Source organism: Pleurodeles waltl, chromosome 1_2 (assembly GCF_031143425.1).
Source record: "Pleurodeles waltl isolate 20211129_DDA chromosome 1_2, aPleWal1.hap1.20221129, whole genome shotgun sequence".
Lineage (NCBI taxonomy): Eukaryota > Metazoa > Chordata > Amphibia > Caudata > Salamandridae > Pleurodeles > Pleurodeles waltl.
This window is the reverse complement of record NC_090437.1, coordinates 157,423,657-157,449,881: the sequence shown is the minus strand read 5'-3', so window position 1 is coordinate 157,449,881 and position 26,225 is coordinate 157,423,657. Positions and strand designations below refer to the sequence as shown.

The 26,225-nt window shown below is 45.1% G+C and overlaps 1 protein-coding gene across 1 annotated transcript in view; it reads left to right on the top strand.

The window, feature by feature from the left end:
- Window positions 1-8,583: 8,583 nt before the first annotated feature.
- Window positions 8,584-26,225, top strand: part of JCHAIN (joining chain of multimeric IgA and IgM) — a 50,783-nt gene continuing 33,141 nt past the window's right edge. The window contains exon 1 of the mRNA XM_069236851.1: window positions 8,584-8,774. Coding sequence (XP_069092952.1) covers window positions 8,708-8,774 — 67 coding nt within the window. The 5' untranslated portion in view covers window positions 8,584-8,707. The remainder of the gene's footprint in view (window positions 8,775-26,225) is intronic.

Sequence of the window (26,225 nt, the reverse complement as noted above, 5' to 3'; positions counted from 1 at the left end):
ATCACAAATGTGCTGGATAAGGAAGGGTCATACAGAAGTAGACCAGGCCCTGTAAATGATGCATTCAAGGAATATTACACCTTTTTATATGGAAAACCGGCTGAAATCAGTACAGAGGTCTTTGATAATTACCTACAACATATACCTATAACGAGCCTGATGGCCGGAGACAGGGATAGGCTGGGGGGCCCAGTGATGGTGGCGGAGGTCAGTGAAGCTATAGCTCAATTAGCCTCAGGGAAGACCCCGGGAACAGACGGCCTCCCCATGGACTTTTATAAAAAATTAGAGAAGCAACTGACCCCCCAGTTGGTAGAGATGTATACAGAATCGCTACAGAATGGGATAATGCCGTGCACCATGAGAGAGGCAATGGTAGTCCCCCTCCCTAAGACAAAATCTAGGCAACCTTCGGTGACTGACTTCCGCCCCCTGTCAATGCTAAACAGTGATTTTAAAATACTAAGCAAGATCTTGGCCAACCGTTTACTCCCTCTTGTACCAACTCTGGTACATGTAGATCAGAATGGTTTCGTCCCGAATCGCAGCACCTCCTTAAACCTGAGACGTCTCTTTGCGGTCCTGAATATGCCTAGCGACACGAAACCTGCAGCAGGGGTGTTGCTCGCGGTGGATTTTGAGAAGGCATTTGACTCGATCAGATGGGACTACTTGAGAGCAGTGATGCTCCATATGGGAATGGGTGAAGATTGGGTCAAATGGGTGGACTTGTTGTACACGTCACCGCTGGCAAGAGTGAGAACAGGTAAAACAGTGTCCGGAACTTACCCAATTCACAGGGGAACCAGACAAGGTTGCCCATTGTTCCCACTGTTATTCGCCCTGGCCATCGAGCCGCTGGCGTCCCAGATGCGGCAGGAGGGCGTGGGTAGAGGAGTGGAATGGGGACACCAAGAACATATCATCTCGCTATATGCTGATGATATACTTGTCTACCTTAGGGACGGAGAGAAGGATCTCCCATGGGCGCTGGGAGTGCTGGAGAACTATGGGAACATATCTGGACTTTGCCTCAACCGTAGCAAGACATGCGTGTTCCCTATGGCCCCGGGCGGCGAACGCCCGACAACATGCCCTGGGGATATGATTTGGGCCCCTCGAACCTTTAAGTACTTGGGCATACAGGTGTTTCACGACAGGTCAGACTTGCGCGAGGGTAACCTGGGCAGAGCTCTACGATCTCTAAAGTCCTCGGTGGGGTTCTGGCGATCGCTGAAATTGACGATAATGGCCAGAGTAGCATTGTCCAAAATGGTCATGCTGCCCCGGCTTCTATACTACTTCGCTAACCTGCCCTTTCTGATTCCAACAGCGTGGTTTCGTGAACTAAACACCCTACTCAGGGAACTTATATGGGATGATGGTCGTAGACACACCTCGCTCCAGATACTATGCAGGCCAACTAACAAGGGTGGTCTAGGAGCGCCAGATTTTGAAGCCTACTACCTGGCATCCCAGCTGCAATGGGTTGCCAGGTGGCTCACAGGTAAGTGTCACCTGGAGAGGTACACCGACCAAGTAGTGGAGGACATAAATCAGTTCGTTGCTCGAATGACAAATAGGAAGCTTAATCCCCACATGCACAGCCCGATGACAAAAGTGGCGTCAGCATGTTGGAAGAGGTGCGTGAAAAGGGATGGCACTGTCCCCCGTACTCTCCGGCCCTACCCCTGGCGGTACTTACGATCGAGGCTGGTGAGAGGAACCTGGGAGGCATGAGCCTCGGAACCTGGAGGAGAGCAGGAATAGAAACGGTGGGAGACCTGTTTCAGGAGGGAGTGTTGAGGTCTTTCACTAATCTTGTTGACAGTGGAGTCTCCCCGGGTCAGTTCCTTATGTATCATAAACTGATACATGTGCTGAAAACGCACTGGATCACAGTCAACGAGGAACCAGCCACCCACAGGGTGCTGCATCTCCTATTGACATCAGGAAATGAGTCCCATCTGATATCTAAATTATACCGAGTTCAAGTTGAGGATGCACTAGATTCCCTGCGGCCACTGAGAGAGAGATGGGGGAGGACAGTCGGTAGGGAACCGTCAGATGCGGAATGGAACAGAGCTTTGGCTTACCCCCGGACCGTCGCTCCCAGCACGCGACTGAGATATATACAATATAATTACCTCCACAGAACGTACCTCACCCCACATCGGCTAACAGTAATCTATGGGGGAGTTCCTAGGGTGTGCCCCAGATGTAAAAATGTAGACGCAAATTTTGACCACATGGTATGGACCTGTCCAGAGATCCAACTGGGGTGGGAAGAGGTGATGTCCGACCTATCGAGACTCCTTAATATGAACCTGACTCCGACCCCTGACAGATGTTTGATGGGCTTTGGGGATGGGTTGCCGCGGGGAAGAGTGGAGACCCGATTTCTGAGTCTGGCACTGGTATTATATAGGAGACAGATCACAAAGAACTGGAAGGCACAGTTTCGGCCCCCCCGGGTTGGGTGGAGACAAGACGTTACAACATGGGCTAGAGCCGAACTCCAGGTCCTGAAGAGCGAGGAGGGGAGGGGACTGCGTCGCCACCCTATAGCACAGAAATGGGAAGTAGCAATGACAAGCTGGGACAATATATTGAGAACAGCGGACGCAGACACACCAACAGGAGTGGAGACTGGATAAACATAGGAAGGGAGGAGATGTTGCCTCGCCCTCTAGGACATGATAAGGGAAGACACGATAAGGCCGAGATTGAACAAAAGGCGGACAACAGGGGACAGAGCCCAGGACATTGAGTAACAGACAGGTTGGACCCGGTAGACGCCCCACCCACCTGAAACCAGACAAGTCTATGAGTAATGACACCATACATACTGGAAAAGCCAAGAAATGGCATCCCCCTGCATTAGCAGCCTCCACCCCCTACATTGCCATTGTGTTTAAGTTTAAGTTGATAATGTTTGAAACGAGTTAAAGGTGTTGTATAATAGCTAGGAAAACATGACTCTGATACACCAGGCCAATTGGGCAACCCATACGAGAAGAAGCGCCACTGATGTTCTATTCTTGCATAAGTTTAAAGTATAAAGGTTATCGAATAATTAATGAAGTAGAACATCCAAACAATGTAGACAGTAGTGATATTAACACTGTTATGCACTAACACGAAGCAAACAAGATGGTGCTGTAAACATAATACTGTTTATTAAATAATAAAATGTTAATAAAAAAATATTTAAAAAAAAATATATATATGTATATAAGTCTCAAAACCAAATGATATATGTATACGAACATTACTAGCTGTCCATAGCGGCGGAAGAAACGCAATCTACGCAAAATCTGAATTATAATGCACTCAGTTATAGCAATACAAATCACTAATATAAGCAACTGAATTTGGCTAATTTCATACATCGGTCAGCATAACAAGATTTCAATGTAGCATGGTGCATCAGATGAATTCCTCGACTAGCCTCTAATTAGCATTGGCATGTCGGGCTTCATGCAAAACAAATTTAGTCAACACAAATTTGGAAAACTTCTAGCTTGAGCCCTATCAAAATTAGCAGTTGGTACCTAGTAGGGAAACACAATGCATAATACAATTATCCTTTCATAATTACCAAATACAATCAGCATTCAAGAAAATCTTCGTCCTTCAGGTACCGGTTCGATCAGCATGGGCAGATTTAAAGGGGGCAAAGTTAAGGGTAAGTTTCTTTGCGGCAGCAAGGAGAAAGGGGCAAAGTTACTGCATGGGCAAGACGGGGTAAATTAAAGTTAAAGTCTCTAGGGTGAGAATTCTTAAAGTCTCTTTCTCTGGAATAGAGACAAGGGCATCAAGATTTCGTCTAAGACGGCGTCTGGCATTTAGCTTCAAAGATGGCATCAAGGAAAATGGCTGACTTCTCTTTGTCCGGTGGGTTTAAGTAAGAAACATTCCAAATACTTCAGGGTCTTCCATTGGAGGGTTCATAGGGTGGCTTCAATTTGACCAATGAATAGTGTCTTTCTCCTAGTACTCATTTTTGCATACATTGTCCTTGGAGCCTTGGAAAAACAAGTTGCAACAAAGTTTGCCAATTAATTTTATCTTAAAGCTTTTATTGTCCGCACCTGCAGGAGCTGACCTTGTATCAAAGGGGATGAAACCGGCCTAGCACGAAACCTTTGAGGTAAGTGTATTAGTCATCTCTACTGGGGAAAATACAGAATAAGGTATTTTTGTTAATCAAATGAAAACCACGCAGTTATATTTGAGACCAGGCGACTAGGCCAAAGCCTCTACTAAATGTAAGCTAAGCATAAAATAGTTTCAATAAGAAAATCATAGAACACATTTGCAATTATGACAGATTACTACATTTGTCAATTCTTCATGATTAATTAAGCCCGTTTATAATAATGGCGAACTACTCCGAGGGCACAATTTCCCACGTACATTATTTTCTTTACTAAAATCACACTACATTATACGATTTTGGTTACATGATATATGAATATATGTTGGTCCTTCTTTTTCTGCGTCATCAGTGGTCACCCAATAATATACTACCCCTTCAAGGATGCACCACTTGAGAAGGGGTGGGGATTGCAAGTAAAGGACTGGGTGGCGTGATGGAGCCTGCTGGAACATTAACAAGGGTCTCTGTGCAAGAGAATATTGCAAGACATGAATTCTCGAATTGCGCAGAGAGGCATGCTCTTGGGCAGTGCTATAGGGCAGCAAGGGGTTTCCAGGGGCAACAAACAGGGCAGTGGTCTCAGCAGCAAGGTAGGAGTGAAGCATACCAAGGAAGTCAGAACCCCGGATTTTGTAGGGGATAGGGGACACGTAGGGCAACAGTAAAGGGCTTATACACCAATTGATCAGGATTGCCTAGATTTCCGGCAAGCACACTACTCACACAAGGAGGACATGAGGCTTCTGAGCACTGGTATTTGCTCATGCTCCAGCTTGGGTTATGAAGGCCTGAAATTGAAGAGGTGGGATGAGAATCTAAAGTGTGCCAAAGAGCATAAACAGGTGGTTTGCGAAAAGCTTCACAAGGAAATTCAAGAGGGTTAGCTATCAGGCCCCTTTGATGACTGGTCTATGGAAGAACTGATTGTATCACCTATAGGTGTGGCCCCCAAAAAGAAGGGTCAGTTTTGGCTCATACAATATCTGTAATGGCCAGAGGGTTACTCGGTGAATGACTTAATTGCTAATGACATTGCCTCAGCATCTTACTCATCTGTTGATGTGGCTATGTCACCGGTTTAACAGAAAGGAAAAGGGGTGCTCATAGCCAAGAGCGACATAAAGTCTGATTTTAGGCTGTTCCTGGTACACCCCGACGATTTTCGGCTTCTGGGCATTCAGTTCGATGGCCAATGGTTTGTGGGTAAGGCCTCGCTTACGGGCTGTTACACTTCATGTGTGCTCTCCAAGCGCTGCAGCTCATTCCTACAGTGGCTGTTCACCTGATGCACAGGGCACACAGCAGTGAAACACGTAGGTCAACCCGGTTCTGCAGACTGCCAACAGGTGTTGGTAAGTTTCCAGTTGATTATGGGTGACCTTGGGGTGCCACTGAACCATTGAAGATGTGTGGGGACTAGCACCTCCATGTCTATTTTAGGCACCAAAATTGTCTTGATGGCATGGAAGCCACTAGACAAGAAGGTAGCCATTAGTTTGTTATTGGATACAATACTGGCAAAAGACAAAGTGAGAGTAAAGGAACTACAGGTATTGTTGGGGCACCTCAACTTTGCATGCAGAGTATTGCAAGCAGGCAGGACCTTTTGTAGGCATTTGGGTTTATCACTAGGAGGTTTGTCACCACCACATCATCATGTACAGTTCTTAACAGGAACATGTGAGGTCTTGCGAATGTGGCACAGGTTTCTGGATGATTTCAATGATATTCCTTTGATGACATTGTAGGAGTGCGTTTGGAATTCTCAGATCCACTTGGACTAGGCCTGTAGTGACAGTTTTGGGCTGTACTGGCAAAAGAAATAGTACTTTGAGGAATGGCCAGGAATATGGAAAATCAAGAGAGGAGCATTGACGTTCTTGATTATGGTAGCCATGTCACTTTGGGGAAATGAGTTGGCACACAAGAAAGTTCTGTTCAAAGTGGATATCATGGCAGTGGTACATGCTGTCAAGCATTCGGCTAGGGATGCGCAGATGCTGAAGCTTCTGCGGGTTCCCATGATGTGTTGTTTGCGGTATGACATCTTGTTCAAAGCATGTCATGCACCACGAGTGGACAATGACATTGCGGACGCTATGTCTCATTCACGGGAGGAGAGATTCTGTAGGCCTGTCATGGAAACTAACAGGGTCAAGACAAAGCTTATGGTTCTATGGAGCTTAGATGACGAGATGCTCCTGCTAATGGTAGGGTCCTTGGCAGTTTCTACTATACTTACAGCCATGGGAGGAGTTCTTACTTTTGGGGGCACGACAGACCGATGGGTAGGAACAGGACGGTGGATGTAAAGAAGTTCATCTTGGCTCTGATTGAGAAGGGTTTGTCATGAATAACGATTGCAGGGAAAGCAGCAAGCATTGCATTTATGGGGAAACTTTTGGGGGAACGCCCTGTCTGCATGGGAGCTGGGCAAAATTATCCTAGAAGGCTGGGCAAGGGAGCGCAGTAGCAAGGGGAGGTGGTGGAGGCCACTGATGCAGCAACTGCTCAGTAAATGCTGAGGGCATTGCTGGTGTTTATGATGTGGAGCCAAAAGTCTTTCTATTTTCCACTTTGATGTTGTGGGTGTTCTTTGGAGCGTTTCAGGTGTCAGAATTGCCATGGGGCCAGGCAGCAGTGGGGTGTAATGGACGAGCATTTCATGGTTGGGAGACGGTTTGGAGCTTTATTTGAGTAAGTCTAAGATGGGTCAGAGGGCTCAGGGGAAGACAGTGTTGCTGAAATATCCAGCTCAGCTTTTGCTTCCAGTACAGTGGAGTGAGAAGATGTGGGGTATGGCAACGGATGTGAATGGGGAGGATTTTCTCCATACATTGGGTGCTCGGGTAACATCTTTTCAGGTTTTGGTTGTACTGCCTAAGGCCCTAGTTGTGCTCGGGGAGGAGCTGTGTGCGTTTGGCACTCACTCATTCAGGATTTAGGTTGCCACGACAATGGTGCAGCAGTGTTCGAGGAGGGACAGGATAATGGGCTTGGGTAGGTGGTTGTCTGATTGTTTAAAGAGATATGTGAGGTTGGATAGCGTGGGATGTTGATAAGGATGTTTGCTTTCCTGCTTTGCTCAATCTTGTTATCTTTTCAGGTGCTGTTGCAGGCCTGGAGATTGCTCCTTTGTCTATCTGGATTGTGGGCCACTCGTTCATTAAATGAGCTGAGAGTCACAAGGTGCAGAAGGGCCAGGGCTCTAACTTGGGGTTTGATAAATGTCTATTTCAGATCTCATGGTGGGGTAAAGGGGGAATGCGCTGGCCGGAATTGTTGCACTGTTTTAATGCTATGCTGCGTGGCAATTGTTGCCCAGATGTGTTGCAGCTTCACCTGGGGGAGAATGATTTGGTTGTTACCAACGGTTTAGCATTGTTGAAAGAGATGAAGAGAGATTTGAAAGAAATCAATCGGCTATGGGCAGGGTGCCACATTAAATGGGTGGATTGTATTCCTAGAAGGGAATGGAAAGGGGCGAAAAAACCTTCTGCAATTGATAAAACTAGGAGGAAAATCATTTGGGAGATAAGGTATTTCTGCAGGGATGTGGGGGTGGGCAGAGCATAACATCTGGAGCTGAACTATGAGAATGTTGAGTTCTTCTGGGGTAATGGGGTACATTTGACTTGCTTCGGGGTGGAGCTGTATCTTTTTGCAGATTAAGGAGATTCTGGCTAGAGCTCTGAATGTGAATAGATGAGGTGGTTTGTCCTAGTTTTGGGGGAGTCAGAAAAATTCAAGGTGGGGTCTCCTATTTTCTGAGAGGCTGTTGGCCTATGAATTGCATTTTTTTAAAATACATTTGTATTCTTCTTGCCATAGGAGAAGCAGGATAAGTGGGAGGGTGACAAGGAAGGACACCTGGACGAGGCAAAAAGATTGAAAGTTATGCTATAGGATTTTAGTTAGATGTTATTAAATGTTGATTAAGAGTTATGGGAAGTTAAAAGTGATCATTTCAATTGTGAGGCAGGGTGGGAGTTAGATTGGTGTAAGTTATTATGTGGGGCAGAGGGAATTGTAAGGGAGGCGGTTAATACTAGTAGGTAAATTGTTTTATAGTGAGATTTATAGTTTGTAAGGCAAAGGCCTAGAGTTTTTATATAATGTGCAACTGTTTCAATAAAGCAGCTTTTTTTCACACCAAAATTAGTTGTCCGTGGTCTGTGCTATCCCCCTCTCACCCAATGCTCGCAATTCTGCAAAGTCACCAGCACTGGTGCACTCTATGTAATACTGCTTAAACTACGCTGCACCTGAGCTATTTTTGAATGAAACAGCTTCCTTTTGTGAGTTTCACAAAGAAGTATCACTTTCGCGCCAACGGATACCAGGCAGAGACGCCGAATGTCTGCGTAGCTTACCATGACACCATCTGGTTTCAGAACTGCCACAGCCTTTGAATTCGACCACTCGCCCCCACACCGAGTTGCAGTGTGTCAGGACTCCTGCACCTCATTTCATTGCCCTGGGCTCTGACAGACGCCAGCACCGCCGTGTCAGCTGAGAGGCATTGAGAGAAAGGAGTGACGCAGGATGGTGAGGCAGGGCGCTGTCCTCTGGGCAGGGTTGGCTCTTTTGCTTGGAGCTGCTTTTGTATCAGGTAAGTGCGACGGGGAAGGTGGAAGATAAAGCAAAGGAAAACCGAAGCCTGCTCTTCTGCGCTAGCCGGGGCCGACTTTTGGCTAAACTGGGCCTAAAGCCTAGGCAGACAGCTTTTATTCATTTTTTCTTAATTTCAGTCCGCCAGCGCCTTTGCTTTCCCTACACGCACTTATTTCGTTCATGTACTTTCCAGCCTTTCTCAGAAAACACATACTAGCCGTTTGTTTGTGTTTAAAGATCCTGAAGAGGCCAAGGCAGGACACTTAAATAGGACTTTGTATAAAATGGTCCCTATTCACTTTCAACTCATGGTTTGTACCTTTGTTTAATTTAACTATAAATAACTAATCATTAAGGTGAATGTTATAACAAATGTTAAAGTTATTTCTTATGCTTGCAGCTTTAACTATGTAATGATAATAGGGAAAATACCGGCTTTAGGTGGTTTTCTTCATTTTTCTTCCGCCAGGACAATAAAATACTTGTCATCCCGGTTAAAACAAGCATTTGCAATGCAATGGGTCTCGCATTTGCTCGAGTTAGAGCTATTAGCGTTGTAAACTTCTAATCCGACTTTTCTTGCCACATAAATAGAACATTAAAAGTAAAACGAGCCGCCCTGGGGAGCACAAAGCTGTAATTAAGCAGAGGGGACAGCAAATTTGCAGAGAGGACAGTGTGAGAACAGAAAAGGCAAGGGGTACACAGGGCAGGAGTACAGAGGGCAGTGCACATGTGCAGAGAGAGCAGTGTGAGGAGAGAAAAGGCAAGGGGTACAGAGGGCAGTGCACATGTGCAGAGAGGGCAGTGTGAGGAGAGAAAAGGCAAGGGGTACAGAGGGAAGGGGTACAGAGGGCAGTGCACATGTGCAGAGAGGGCAGTGTGAGGAGAGAAAAGGCAAGGGGTACAGAGGGAAGGGGTACAGAGGGCAGTGCACATGTGCAGAGAGGGCAGTGTGGGGACAGAAAAGGCAAGGGGTACAGAGGGCAGGAGTGCAGAGGGCAGTGCACATGTGCAGAGAGCAGTATCAGCATAAGGGGCAGAGTGCATGCAGTGGGGCAGGAACAGAGGAAAGTGTGAGAGCAGAAGCAGCAGGGTTCAGAGGAGTAGTCTGTGTGCAGGGAAGATTGAAGATTGGACAGTGTGTGAGGAGAAAAGGCAGGGTGCAGGCGGGGCAAATTATGAGCAGTGGAGCATGGAGGTCAGTGTATGAGCACGGAAGGCAGGGTGCAGATGCACTCGAGAAGAGGCATTGGGTGAGATGTGCAGGGCGCAGGGAGGGCGATTTCAGAGCAGAAGGGGAAGGTAGTAGAGAAGGCTGCTTGGACTCACGAGGTACTTTTGAGTTAGGGTGAGGTCCCGTTTCAGCTCTTTTCTTGAGATTCTTACCTTATAGTCCCGTGCTGGTCATGAGAAAGAATAAGGACAGCGGGAAAACACTTTTTAATTCCAGTGCAGAGGCCACCTAAAGATCTCTCAAAAAACTCCATAATGTAGCAGATTTACAGAATTTAGCTGGGATAGATGTCCAAAATCTGGGACTGTCCCAGCAAATCTGAGGTATGTATTCCCTCTACTAATATAGTAAGGTCTATGACTAGGAAATGAGTAAGAGTACTATTTACCAAAGTAAGTATTCAAAGATAAGCATACACTAGCCCATAAAAGAAATGTGTGCCCAGACTCTTGACTACACTATTTGAAAAATGTGCCCTAGATCATGCCACAGAAATGGCTTGGCGGAATATGATGTAGATGTTCAAGTTCCTGTTGGGAATTAAGTGCATGACTCACAAAACACTAAGGCAACCGCAGCCCATCCTTTGGGGCTGAGGAGTCATTCCCCCTCACCTTTTGCCCCTCAAGAAGATTGTCCGTCAGGCTGAGCAAAGGTCAGCCTGACAGACACTTCATTTTCAGGTCAGGCAGCCAGGAGCTAGACATGCCCTATTTGCGCAGGCTCCTGGCTGCCTGAGCTGAACTTTGCTGGGCTGATAAGGTCACAGCTCCTATGGATGTGACCTTCTCAGTCCAGCAAACATCCTGGAGGCCCTTCCACTTGGTTATGACGGGTAGTGTCACTCATTGACTCCGACCTGGGTGCTTCAGTTTTAAGCACTGAAGTGCCCACGGCCAAGTGTTAATCAGTGACACTTTGTCACAGAGCTGGGTGGGGTGGGGTCAGCAAACCTACTGACCCCATCCCACTCTGTGACGAGCTTTGGACTGCTGCCTTCCTTCACTGGAGGCAAGGCAGCAGTCCTAACCCTCCAGGGACCTCCGAGGCTGAGCAGCAGGTGTAAGTGTGTGTATTTTTTTTAATTAATGTTTGGTGCGGGCATGTTTGATTATTTGATAATGAGTGTTATGAATGGATGTGTGTGCGTGTGTGTACCAATGAATCAGTGTGAGTGTGCATGTGTGTCCCATCCGCACCCCCTCCCTCCTAAAATTACCAACCACCACTGTACTAGGGGCCTGAGTTAGAGATTGGCATAGAGGGTACTCTGTTGCAGCAGCGACCCAGTTCTCTTCCTGCCATACTATCAGACTGCCTGGCAATTTTGAGTTGTTTTGCCTGCCAGGTATATGCAGATGGAGTCAAACTTACTAAAACCTTCCTAGTATGACCCGAGGGACAAGAGGCCATTGGAGTTCTGACCACACACTCCTATTTAGAATGGATAGTTTGATTACTTTTTTTAACTGTCTTTCACCACCAAGAATATTCTGGCATTGAGGGGCAGTAAAAATAAAACAGCGAAGACTCCCATGTGACTGGGCCATTCGTTTTTCCAGAAACAATAAACTCCTACTTTGCCCAATTTAGTTTTGCCCAGGGCACTTTCTGAGTAAAGGCCAGCTCTGCTCTTCAAGATGGAACTATATTTTGGAAATATTTAATTTGTTCAATGTTTGCCTTCATCTGAGTCAGCAACATTTACTGCATTGGAAAAATCATACATTTTGTAAAACAGTGTTTATCATCCATTTGTTTAAGTGAAGTAAATGTTGTTCTCCTTAAGATCCGCTGAACTAATTATTGCTCACTGACTGTGGGTTGCCCAAAAAAGGGGTTTGGGAGGCAAACTGCGACTCAAAATTTTGAGTTTCTTCAGCCTTGCAAGAGTAGGTGGAATCTGGGTCTTTTAAACATTGTGTAGTTCCTGTTAACATTGTCAACGTCTTTTGCTTTTCCACATCTTGTTGATGTGTATTTGTGTAGCAGCAAGCAATGTCTGAGTTTTAAAAGGTCATGTCACCAATTTACATTCATGCCTATTTGACATAAGTTTATTCATTTGATAGCATCTCTACTTTATGCATGTTACCTTGTAGATTATTAGACTATCTCTGATCACCAGCACTTTCAGCATTCTCATTTAAATGTTTTATGTATGTTTAATCTATGCCCTATTGATCACCTGAAATTGATAAGAAGTTAAAAGATGATGAATCAATGTTAAGAACTTTAGTAACCTTTTGCGCAGGCAGTTCATGAATACTGTCAAGCACTGATGACTAATGAACGATTAACGTTAACTATTTTAACACGTTTTATAAGTTATGCGAATCATTAATTAGAAGGTAGTGATGGAATACTAATTTCAAGCCATTAACAATTCTAGAATAGCCTGTGAATGATTTCTATTTGCTCCATTTCAAATAATAATTTACTTCTGAGAGCATGGTGCTGCCCAAGCTTAGTATCAAACAACAAAGGACCAGAGGTTAAAGGAGGGGTAATCACTACTAAGCACTTCAGCCTTTTTTTGCACAGGTTTTTGAGAATGATTTGCACATGCCTAATCTTGAGTTATCATACATGATAGTTGTTCATGAGATCATTTTATTCATTTGTTTAATATGACTGTAATGATTTTAATTATTCAGACAATAAAAAAACTTTTAACTAAAAAAAAAAACTTTCACTATCTCCTTTTTCGCTGTATAAGCACACTGGACACACTGTCCCTTTGGCTCCTTTGGTGCCACGTAGCTGCCTATAGGTTTCTCTGCCCCTCTAAGTAAACAGTCTATAGCGAGGGTTGTGAGGCTGCCAGCATTTTTCACATAATTATAGATTTGGCACATTCAACACATCATCCATTATTTGATGTATAAACTGCAGATTTGAGACAAAAAACATCTTTCTAGCTCAAACGATTCAAAAGTTACTACAAATGAAGCAGCTTGTGTTTGCATGCAATGGAAGGCCCTTTGCAAAGGTTAACTTGCCACACTTCTGTTGCTTATTACTGTATTTGGGTGTTAAACTGGTACTTGTGAGGTGAAATCAATGCCCAGACAGCGTTGACAAAATAATGAAGTGAGACTATCACAAAATAGGCCAATTTGGCTGTTTCTTACTGCATCGTTTACTAAATCCTGCCAATAATTTGGCCCACCCCAGATGCATAATTCCAGTGACCCTGCCCATAGCATATGTCTTCTAGGTAAATTCACAACACTAAAATGCTTCCCACGCAGGATTACAGTAAGTAGAATACTCTGCCGAACATGCACTCCGCAAGGATACAGGATGCTTCACATCGAACAAGGCACTCTGGTTTATAAATGCTAAACAACACAACGTAGGGTGGAAAGGGGCCTATAAAATAACGCCGGGAGGAGACACATCTGCACTAAGTGTGAACGCGAGGCTGCTACCTACTGACGCGCACCATGTGATTCGGTATTGCAGGGTTTCACTGCCGAGGAAGCAACAGCAGAGGTTCTTTCTGGTTTTGTGATTAACCTATGAAAGCTTTGAAAAATTGCGTAAGTAGTTTTTCTCTAATAGTCCCAGTAAAATACAGACATTTGAACTTTTACAGGAGGAAGATGTTGCTTTACTAGTTCTTTTCTTCTGTGCTTTCATGATACGTTAGTCTTCTGAAGGCAGGGAAGAGGCTTGAGCAAAAGATGGTCCTTTATGGTGAACGGGCAGAGCTTGAGAAAACATTGATGGCCAGAGGTAAAGTGCGCGGCACAACGGCGAGAGACGGACTGGAAACCCAAAGTAGCCCTTCTCTCTCTCTTTCGATCTTCTTCCTGTCTCCCCCCCCCTTGCTTGTGCTCTCTCTGCCTACTGGAAGTACCAGCCTCCCGTGGCTCCGCACCGACCGCAGAAATGGCCAGTGACCTAGATGGGCAGTGTGGCCCTGGGGGTGATGGAGCCCCTGTTCGTCCCCTCATCCCCCACCGCGACCTGGAACTGGAACGAACCCAGTTCTCAACAATACACGGTCATATGTATCATTTGCACACATGCGACACAAGCCATAAGGTTAAATGCAACAATCAGTTTTATCATCCACATAAATTATTTTATAATCTATCATATGTGACTCCAATTAGAATTTATGTTAATTCGTTCTCTAATATTCGGAAATCTACATTGAGAACAAGGCATTACGATCACCATCCTAAAGAATGAGGGAATTGTTTCCTTTTATTAATATAGCATTGTTTCTTGTCTCCATGGGCTCTACCCATTTTTAGGTCTGGCTTGACAGCCTTTTGTTGCCATACATTATGTGACTCACCTATAAATAGCTTCCGGGAGTACCACAGAGAGGGGCTTTGGTTCAGCTCACATGTTGATAAACGGGAGTACATGTGCTGATTGGTTAAAAGTTTGGTGCTTCTACCAAAAAAGTGCTCATTCTCTAAGAGCTGTTATTATTTGTTGATCAATTTGCCTGAGCCAAAGCCAGAGCCCTTTAACAAGTCTATCCATTCTGTTACAACAGAGCTTAGCCTTTTGGTCAAACACACGCCATTGCAATGATGTATGCGACCTAAATAATTATTAATTGTGGTGTTTTTTCTTCTCTGGCAGCAGCGCAGACAGGAGGAATGTGTTGGTGTACTGAATCCTAACCACCTCTCTCTACCCATTATCAACTTCAGAAATACCTTAACACAGCACTCCTTGTGACAGTAGTGACTGTTTTCTTTTCACCCCGTAAACCCACTATTTCTTGAACCCTAAACCACCCTTGTTACTCATTAAAGTTACCCTTCGCTGCACCCTAAAAACTCCTTTAACCCCTTAATATCACCCATCCCTGAACCCTAAAATCCCTTCCTATCCCTTGACGTTATCCTTGAACGCTAAAAATTATTTATTACTCAATAACACTATCATTCCATGGACCCTGACAACTGCTGCTTAACGCTAGACTTTCCTGAACCCTAAAAACTCCTTACTAAAACCTAACGCTACCATTCCATGGAACCAAATAGACTCTTACAGTTCACTGACACTGCTCTTTCCTGAACCCTAAGAACCTGTTACTACCCTTTAACGCTACCCATCCCTGAACCCTAAAAACACTTTTTACAACTGCCCTTTCCTGAACCCTAAATGCGCCATACTACCCACTAACGCTATGCTTCTCTGAACTAGAAAACCTTCCTACTTAACGCCACACATCCATACACCCTAAAAATCTCTTACTGCTCCCTAACACTACCCTTTCCTGAACACTAAAAACTAATGAAACACCCCATAATACTACCCTTTCCTAAACACTGCTTCTATCCCCTGAAACCAACAAAACTCTTAATGCTACCTTTCCCTGAGCAATAGAAACTCTGGACTTAAAGCTATCCATTCCCGATCCTTGAAAACCATAGCCACCCCTTCATGCTGCCCATCTCTGATACCTAAAAACCCCACTCTACCCCTTAGTACTACTGATTCCTGAACCCAAAAAAGCCTTTATTACCCCTTACAGCTACTCTTCCATAAACCCCGAAAACCCATAATATTCCTTAATGCTACCCTTCCCTGAGTATTAAAAACTTTGTACTAAGCATTAGTGCTACTCTCCTGCGACCTCTAAACAACCTTACAAACTGCTGAACATTAACCTTCTCTGAACCCTAAAAAGTCTTTACTGCAACTTTGCATTACCTTTCCATGAACCCTAAAACCTCTTACTGGCCTTTGAAGCTACCCTTATCTGAACCCTAAATACTCATTCACTACCTCTCAATGCTACCATCCCTGAATCCTAAAAACCTGTATTACCCATTACAGCTATCCTTAGCTAAACCATAAAAAACCCATATTACCCCTTAATGCTACCCGTTCCTGATCTGGAAAACCTTACCGCACCTTAAAGCTATCCTTCCTTGACCCGTACAAACCCATTGCTACCCTTTAAAGCTATGAATCCATAAACACCCTTACTACCCCTTTACAACACCCTTCCTTGTGCCCTAAAATGATTTAGCTAACCTTTAATATTTCCCTTCACCGATCACTAAAAATCCTAATTATGCCTCATTACTACCCTTCGCTGAACCCTAGAAACTCCTTACTCCCCTTTAATACTCCCTCAGGAATGCTGCTTGCTTGAATGGGGGGAGGGGGGGGCTGAATTTGAAATACTGGGAAGAATTAAGAATCCTATGACAGATACCCTGGTAATTCACCATTTCAAAGGCAGTTATCAATGCCTAGGTATTGTGAACTCTGAGGAAGTTACCAGATGATATAAGGGGCGCAGTTGGAAGGCTGTAATGGTGTTGTGTAACTACTCCTTAACGCTACTCGTCCCTGAACCATAGCAGCCCCTTACTACTTCTTAATGGTGCCCATCTCTGAAACGTAAAAATCTTTACTACATCTTAGCGCTACCCTTCCTTGAAGCCCACAAACCCATTACAACCCTTGAACGGTACGCAACCCCAGGGGCATCGTGAACCCGCCCCCCCCCGTGCGCTTTATCAGCTACAGCAGGGTGGAGTTCTTGACAGGCCTCTTCTATCAGCAACTCAGCAGACAAACGCTCATAAATAACGTGAAACGGTGGGTGGGTCTGTGAGAGAGCGAAAGTATGGACGGATGGGTGTGTAAATGAAAGGGTAGATGGATTGGTGTGTAAGTGAAAGGGTGGATGAATTGGTGTGTAAGTGAAAGTATGGATGGATGGGTGTTTAAGTGAAAGGGAGGATGGATGGGTGAGTGGAATGGTGGATAGGTAGATGAATGAGTGAAAGGATGGATGTAAGGATGTATGAGTGAAAGAATGGATGGATGGGTGAACGGAAGTGTGAATGGATGGATGAAAGGGTGGATGGATAGATGAGAGACAGAATGGATGGATGAGTGAAATAGGGTGGGTAGGTCTATGGATGTAAGGGTGGATGGATGAGTGAAAGGGTAGATGGATGGATAGTGAGTAAAATGATGGATGAATGGAAGCATGGATGGATGGGATGATTGAAAGATGATGGATGAAATGAAAGGGTGAATGAATGAGAGAAAGGATGGATGGATGAGCGAAAGGATGGATGAGAGAAAGGATGGATGAGTGAAGGGGTGGAAGGAATGACGGATGAAAGGATGAATGGATGAGTGACAGAATGGATGGATGAGTAGAAGGGAAAGTGGATGGATAGATGAAAGGATGGCTGGAAGGATGAGTGAAATGAAGGGTAAATGGATGGTCAGATGAGTGAAAGCATGGATGGAAAAGTGAGCAGAAAGGATGGAAGGATGAGTGAAAGGATAAATGGATGGATGGATGAGTGGATGGATGGGTGGATGAGTGAAAGGGAAGATGGATGGATGGAGTGAAAGGATTATGATTGGAGAAGCGAAAGGATGGATGGATGAATGACCAAAAGTATGGATGGATAGGTGAAAGGGTGGATGGATGGATGGATAGTTTTAATGGATATGCTTGGAGATGGATGGATACGTTTGGACTTGGTTGGACAGACAGGGGAATGGCAAAAGACTGAATGATGGATGAATGAATGAATGAATGGATGGCAGAATGTAAAGGTGAAGTAGTAGAATATAGCAGGTGGATGGAAGGATGAATGGCTAGATGCTTGGCTGAAAGAGACAAGAGGCCTTTTCTGGGGAGGGTTGTGATGACTTGCTTCATTTGCTTGTTGCCATAAGAACTTTGGTTTGCAGTGGGGGTATTTTAATTTTCTGGCTACTCCCTTGCCCATCCCTGAACCATAAAACCCTTACTACCTCATTAGGCTACCATTTCCTGTGCCCTAGCATGCTTTGACTGCCCTTTAACACTACCATAGCTTGAACACTAAAAACTCTTTATTACTTTTCAACACCCTTCGCTGAATCCTAAAAGCCCTTTTCTACTCCTTAGGGCTACCTCTTTATGAACCCTAGAAACGTCTTACTACCCCTTAATGCTTACTCAGGCACTCTGCCTGCGGGAACGGAGAGGGCGCCTAAAAGTGAAATACTAGGAAGAATTAGGAATCCAATTACTGATTCTCACAGTAATGCTCTATTCCTAGGCAGTAATCAATGCCCCACATATCAGAAAGTCTCAGGAAGAGTTACCAGGTGATACGGGGTACACAGTTGTGAGGCCCTTAACGTGTTGAGCTACACTGACAAGCTTACATCTTGGAAGAGTTAGAATAACATTTTAGGGCATCAGTGAAAGAACTTTCAGGACTACATTGTACTGTTTATGTGCAGTGGAGCTGTGTTGCGTTCTCATCTGGGAGAACTGAGCACCACCCACTAATGGAGTCATTTACAGAATGTTGAATGTTTGGCTGTTATGCCACAGTTCTGTAATGCCATTATCATAACCAGTTATCATGACATTATCACAAATGTAAGCTACTCCACTGTATAACACCCCACTCGACACCACTCCATTCTACGCCTTTCTATTGTTCTCTGTTCCACTGTACACCTCTCCATGCTTGTGCTATTCCACTAGGGGTGTGGAATTCCTATAGCCAGACGCCCAGGACATATTGTTTGGGGTCAAGGGCAACAAGTTATCATATTTATTTTGCCCTTGGGACAAGTAGGCTTCACCCCCTGCAGCACAAATCCTTTGGCTGCCAGTTTACTGTACCACATTATGGATTAGGGAAGGGCATTGTCTACAGTAAAGGTAACACCTGTGTCCGTATGTCATTGCAGTTCAAACTTGTATTTATGGTTCATTAATTCAAAGGCTTTATTATTAGGGTGAGCGCGCGCGAAGGAAATGTAGTAAGCTCAGACAGCATTACTAATAGTAGTTCTGAAGGAAGTTGGGGCCAGATGTACGATGCTTTTTGCATGGCGCAAATAGCGAAATTCGCTGTTTGTGCCATGCAAAAAGCACATTGCGATGCTCATTCCCATTTTGCGAGTCGGAACCTGGTTACCGACTCGCAAAATTGGAATGCGACTCGCAAATAGGAAGGGGTGTTCCCCTTCCTATTTGCGATTCGCATCGTGATGTAGAATTGCTTTGTGACCGGAAACGCGATCGCAAAGCAATTCGCAGTTAGCACCCATTTCAAATGGGTGCTAACCCATTCGCAAAAGGGAAGGGGTCCACATGGGACCCCTTCCCCATTGTGAATGGCCCTAAAAACACTTTTTCCTATGGACCACTGCCTGCTCTGAAAAAATGAAACACGAACGTTTCATTTTTTCGTTTGTGTTGCAACTCGTTTTCCTTTAACGAAAACGGGCTGCAATACAAAAAAAAAACTGCTTTATTAAAAAGCAGTCACAGACATGGTTGTCTGCTGTCTCCAGCAGGCCACCATCCCAGTAAGTTCTGCGAATCGGAAGGGGGTCGCAAATTGCGACCCACCTCATTAGTATTAATGAGGTGGGTCTTTGCGACCCCCTTCCGATTTGCAGATGGTGTCATGGACACCATCCAGCATCCAGGTTTGCGTCTCTCAAATTGCGAGTCGCTCAGACTCGCAATTTGAGAGCCGCAAATTCGGATTTTGCTACATCTGGCCATTGGCTCTGTATATACTATTTCAAAGTAAGAAATAGTGTGCACAGAGTCCAAGGGTTCCCCTTAGAGGTAAGATAGTGGCAAAAGTAGATAATTCTAATGCTATATTTTGTGGTAGTGTGGTCGAGCAGTAGGCTTATCAGAGGGTAGTGTTAAGGATTTGTTGTACACACACAGGCAATAAATGGGGAACACACACTCAAAGACTTACTCCAGGCCAATAGATTTTTATATTGAAAAATATATTTTCTTAGTTTATTTTAAGAACCACAGGTTCAAGATTTACAAGTAATACTTTAAATGTAAGGTACTTCACTTAGATACTTTAGGAACTTTGAATAAAAGCAATATCGTATACAGTCTTTGTAAAAATGGCAATAAGCTATTTTCAAAGTGGACACAGCGCAAAAATCAACAGTTCCTGGGGGAGGTAAGTAAAGGTTAAGTTTGCAGGTAAGTAAAACACTTACAAGTCTCAAAGTTGGGGCCAAGGTAGCCCACCGTTGGGTGTTCAGGGCAACCCCAAAGTTACCAGACCAGCAGCTCAGGGCCAGTCAGGTGCAGAGGTCAAAGAGGTGCCCAAAATACATAGGCTTCAAAGGAGAACAGGGGTGCCCCGGTTCCAGTCTGCCAGCAGGTAAGTACCCGCGTCCTCGGGGGGCAGACCAGGGGGGGTCTGTAGGGCACTGGAGGGGGACACAAGCAGGCACAGAAAGTACACCCTCAATGGTACAGGGGCGGCTGGGTGCAGTGTGCAAACAGGCGTCGGGTTTTAAATAGAAAGTAATGGAGGGGCCCGGGGGTCACTTCAATGATGTAGGCATGCACAGAGGGGGCTCCTCGGAGTAGCCACCACCTGGGCTGGGCAGAGGGTCGCCTGGGGGTCGCTCTTGCACTGTAGTTGGTTCCTTCAGGTCCTGGGGGCTGCGGGTGCAGTGTTGGTTCCAGGCGTCGGGTCCCTTGTTACAGGCAGTCGCGGTCAGGAGGAGCCTCTGGATTCTCTCTGCAGGCGTCGCTGTGGGGGTGCAGGGGGGGTCGTCTCTGGTTACTCACGGGCTTGCAGTTGCCGGGGAGTCCTTCCTGAGGTGTTTGTTTTCTGCAGGTGGAGCCGGGGGCGTTGGGAGCAGAGTGGAAAGTCTCACGCTTCCGGTGGGAAACGTGAAGTCTTTAAAGTTGCTTCTTTGTTGCAAAGAAGTTGCAGGATTTTGAACAGAGCCACTGTTCACAGGAGTTTCTTGGTCCTTGGGTGCAGGGCAGTCCTCTGAGGCTTCAGAGGTCGCTGGTCCCTGTTGGATATGTCGCTGTTGCAGTTTTCTTTGAAGTTGGGAGACAGGCAGGTAGGACTGGGGCCAAAGGAGTTGTTGTCTCTGTCTTCTCTACAGGGCTTCAGGTCGGCAGTCCTTCTTCTTGATAAGGTTGCAGGAATCTAGTTTCCTAGGTTCTGGGGTGCCCCTAAATACTGAATTTAGGGGTGTGTTTAGGTCTGGGAGGGCAGTAGCCAATGGCTGCTGTCCTTGAGGGTGGCTACACCCTCTTTGTGCCTCCTCCCTGTGGGGAGGGGGGCACATCCCTAATCCTGTTGGGCGAATCCTACAAACTCAAGATGGAGGATTTCTCAAGGCAGGGGTCACCTCAGCTCAGGACACCTTAGGGGCTGTCCTGACTGGTGGGTGACTCCTCCTTGTTTTTCTCATTATCTTCTCCAGCTTTGCCGGCGAAAGTGGGGGCAGTGGCCGGCGGGGCGGGCATCTCCACTAGCTGGGATGCCCTGGGTCGCTGTAACAAAAGGGGTGAGCCTTTGAGGCTCACCGCCAGGTAGTACAGTTCCTGCAGGGGGGGGTGAGAAGCACCTCCACCCAGTACAGGCTTTGTTCCTGGCCACAGAGTGACAAAGGCACTCTCCCTGTGTGGCCAGCAACATGTCTGGTGTGTGGCAGGCTGGCAGAAACTGGTCAGCCTGCACTGGAGGTCGGGTATGTTTTCAGGGGGCATCTCTAAGATGCCCTCTGGGTGTATTTTACAATAAATTGTACACTGGCATCAGTGTGCATTTATTGTGCTGAGAAGTTTGATACCAAACTTCCCAGTTTTCAGTGTAGCCATTATGGAACTGTGGAGTTCGTGTTTGACAATCTCCCAGACCATATCCTCTTATGGCTACCCTGCACTTACAATGTCTAAGGTTTTGCTTAGACACTGTAGGGGCATAGTGCTCATGCACATAGGCCCTCAACTGTGGTGTAGTGCACTCTGCCTTAGGGCTGTAAGGCCTGCTAGAGGGGTGACTTACCTATGCCACAAGCAGTGTGAGGTTGGCATGGCACTCTGAGGGGAGTGCCATGTCGACTTAGTCATTTCCTCCCCACCAGCACACACAAGCTGTGAAGCAGTGTGCATGTGCTGAGTGAGGGGTCCCTAGGGTGGCATAAGACATGCTGCAGCCCTTAGAGACCTTCCGTGGCATCAGGGCCCTTGGTACCAGGAGTACCAGTTACAAGGGACTTATCTGAGTGCCAGGTTTGTGCCAATTGTGGAGAAAAAAGTACAGTTTAGGGAAAGAACACTGATGCTGGGGCCTGGTTAGCAGGGTCCCAGCACACTTTCAAATCATAACTTAGCATCAGCAAAGGCAAAAAGTCAGGGGGTAACCATGCCAAGGAGGCATTTCCTTACAAGTTCCAATATAAAAATGTGTACACACGTTTGCAAAGTTCAACAATATGAGGGTATGTATAATGCTCCTAGAAAGCTCTCTGATTAATGCAAATGTGTGAAGAAGCTTGAAAGCAATCTTGAGTATTCTTTGATTTCAAAATCAAAATGTTGATTAAAAAATGAGGAAAAAAATGTTTTCCTAAGCTGCTGTGAACGTTTAGGCACTATTTCTTTGAGGCATCATTTAGTAAATTGTGTTGATACATGCTAGTATTTCTAAAAATATATCCATAATACAAATATCAATGTAACCAGTTTTAATAAGATTATGGGAAACATGAAAGTAAACAAGCATTGTCAAAGTCAGTAGGTTTGACAGTGGTCGTCAAGCCTTTTAGTTTTGACATAGTTTTTGCTAAACTTTGATGTTGTGGGAGCTGCTGGGCCCTCACTATTGTAACAAACATTGGCAAAAGCAAAAATATGTTTAGTGTCAAAAAGCACACATTGCCACAGTAGTTCCTAATATTAAATAAAACTACTTTGTCCGCCGATAGGCTCCTTGTAAAAGAGCACAATGCTGTCAGTCATAGTGAAGCCAGCCAATAGAAGGAGAGAGAGACAGAATTGTAATGAAAGCAAAGGGGCTGATTTAAGAGCCCCTTGCGCCTCCTTGTGCCACATTAGCATCATTCGTTTTTACGCTAAGGTGGCCCAACGAGGCCAAAATCGCAGTGCCAAATTTACAAAGTGGTACAATGCACACATTGTGCAACTTTGTAACGCCTTGAACTACATTATGCCTGCGCCAGGCAAAATGTATACAAAGGGGGTGGTCCCGAGTTAGGGTGGCCGAAAATATAAGGCAAAGAAATCTAAATGATTTATTTCTGTCATTTGTTTCAGCACTTTTAATGCCTGCCTAGAGCAGGCATTAAAAGGAGGCACACCATTGTTTTCATTGGGTCTCAATGGGATTTGCAGGATTAGTGTCAACATTTTTTACACTAATCCTGCAAGGCTCCAAACTAGCGTCAAACATTTTGATGCTAGTTCCCCTAACTATCGCCATTGTGCGCTGTATCTTAGATATGGTGCACACATGGCGGCATTAGGGGGGCGCTAAGGGGAGCAAGAAAAGACACGCTGTACTGGGACCAGCGCCACTTTTCTTAAATCAGGGCCAAACTATCTTGGTTAATACCAGACCTGATTAGGGGCCCAATTCATAATGGAAGTCACAAAAATGCACACATGGTACATGTCTATGTATTAGTGCAGATTTACAACTCATGAATTACCAACAATTTACATAAGTAGGCCAGGAAATGGTATTCCTAGAAAATATTTGTGAACTACATTTTAGCTCAAGCAAATATGTACGCCTAGAATTGCTCATGCAAAAATCTATTGCGCATTTACAAGTTCAGTTTTCCTCCAATTACGTTTTTCTCCAGCTGTCAAGAGTAAATGTCCAAGCTTTCTCAGTATGGAAAACAATTAGAGAAGAGCTGGTAAAAACCCCTAAAATATGCAGGTGTGTAGGTTTGCACAGACTCAAAGGGGCATTTCAAACCTGGAACTATTGCTTACTTCTACATACAGCCTCAATATGTACATCTGTGGAAAGGTGGTAAAATAAGGGATTTGCTTGATTTCAAACCCTACTATAGGATGAGCCCTGGCATAATCAGGGAGGCTATTATCAGAGCCCTTATATAATGAGATTGCTGACATGGTTTTTGCCGCACTACATGGCACCAAAGGGACACGTGGATATTCCTTCAGGACATGTAGATTTATGAAGTAACCTGTCCCATGGTCAAATAGATATTTTATAAAATTCCACACCCTTGTCCACTCTACGCCACTCCAATGTATGTCACTCTATGCCACTCTACTTTACACTAATCCACTGTATGCTACACCACTCTATGACACTGTACTGTATGGCACTCCAGTGTAACCCACTCCACTCTACCGTATTTGACTGTACTCCACTCCACTTTACGCTATTCCATTCTATGCCTCTCCAGTGAATGCCACAGTACTGTACCCCACTGCATTGTATGCCACTCCATTCTATGTTATTCCAGTCTATGCCATTCCCCTCTATACGACTCAACTCTATGCCACTTACTCTACACTGCTCCACTTTACGCTTTTCCACTCTACGCAACTCTACCTTATGCCACTCCACTCTATGCACTCCACTCTACACTATTCCACTCTATGCCACTTAAATATATGTTACTCTATGCCCCTCCACGCTACACTATTCAACTGTACAACACTCCATTCTGTGCCCCAGCCCCTTTATTCCACTCCACTATGTGCTATTCCACTCAACTCAGCTTAACTTTACGCCTCTCTAAGCCAGTCCCCTCTGTGCTATTCCACTCTGCGCTATTCTACTCTATGCCACTCCATTCTACGTTTTCCACTCTATACCACTTCACCCAATGCCACTTTACTGTGCACCACTTCACTGTATGCCGCTCCTCTCAAGGCCACTCCACTCAATGCTATTCCTCTCTACGCCACTTGACTGCACACTACTCAATGGCATTCCACTCTGCGCTATTCCACTCTATGCCGCTCCATTCTATGCCCCTCCACTCTATGCTATTCCGCTCTTTGCCACTACACTCCACATCACTCCACTCTACATCACTATACTGTAGGACACTCCAGTGTACTTTACTCCACTTTATGCCAATCCACTCTAGCTATTCCACTGTACACCACTCAACTGTATGCACATTTAAGTGAAAAACCGAGCGTCTTTGAGGCAACCACTCTGTGTTTCACTGTGCAGGTGGCATCATACCTGCACCTTTAAGGGGGATTAGAGGTCCCCTTCCAGGTTGGGGCAGTGAGTGACTGCACCAGTCAGAATGGGAGATCTCAGGGGGGTCCATAGGACCCCTTGCCCCCCTTCAGAGGGCTGCCATGAGGGGGCACACTGACAATATGCCACCTTTTAGGTGATGCACTGTCAGTACACCTCTTGACAGCTTCTTTGATAGTCCGTTTTTTTTGTTGCTTTAATACCTATAGGCATCCTTCATTGTCATTGTTGCCATCTGATGTAAAAGTGGAATATTTTCATATTGGAATTTCTGGCCCTAGCTTCTTCGGCTCCCTATCCTAATACTTGATTTTGTTGAACATGAAAATGTTTCCACAAATCCACTTTAACCCTATACAGGCTAGATAAACACATTCTAAACATAAAGCGTTGGTGTTTTGCAGAACAGGAAAACAGCTTGAAAGAACGTGATTGGTAAAATGATGTCAAGATTACCTTATATTTCCTAATTTGATTTCTGTTGTGTTACTGTATATAGAGTTCACAAATAACAGCTTTCACCTGTTGTGGGGGAGAGGCTTGTATCTGCATTGGGTGTCAAATAAATCCTGAGCTCCCTGCAGGACTCAATGTTTTTTCTCATGAGCCCACATCAGATGCAGCCAAATACAAGTCTGCCAAATACCAGATCCACAGTCCACCTCATGCCTCTTTCTTCCTCCTCCGTTCCTTTTCATGGCTGCATCTTTCTTTGACAGTTTCTTCCTTTCTTTCCTGCACCCTTTCCCCTTTTTGTGCCTTTATGTTACTTTTTCTGGTTCATATCTTAGATAAAACCCCCAATAAACACACTTTCGCATTCATCTCCTCTGTCTAATCCGAAAATCCACCAAGATTTGATCTGACTTCATCCAAAGACAGTGCATTCCCTACAGTCCCACCATGAATGACAGAAGTCTCTCCTTTCTGACTGGCATCTCAGACAGTTTGTGGGCAAAAGTGAGGTTCATATTCAGAAGGATGAGTTTTAACCTATTGTTTTGTGAGACATATTTAGTGTTTTCACACAATCCCTTCTTAGTATTCTCTGAAGATTTCTACCAGTGTTTATTAAACGTCCAACGTAGTACCAGTTCCATTGTATCCTATGGAACTTGTAAAACAGCGGGCAAGATATCCATCACATTTGTGAGGGAGTATCCCATTCGCCCAGGTC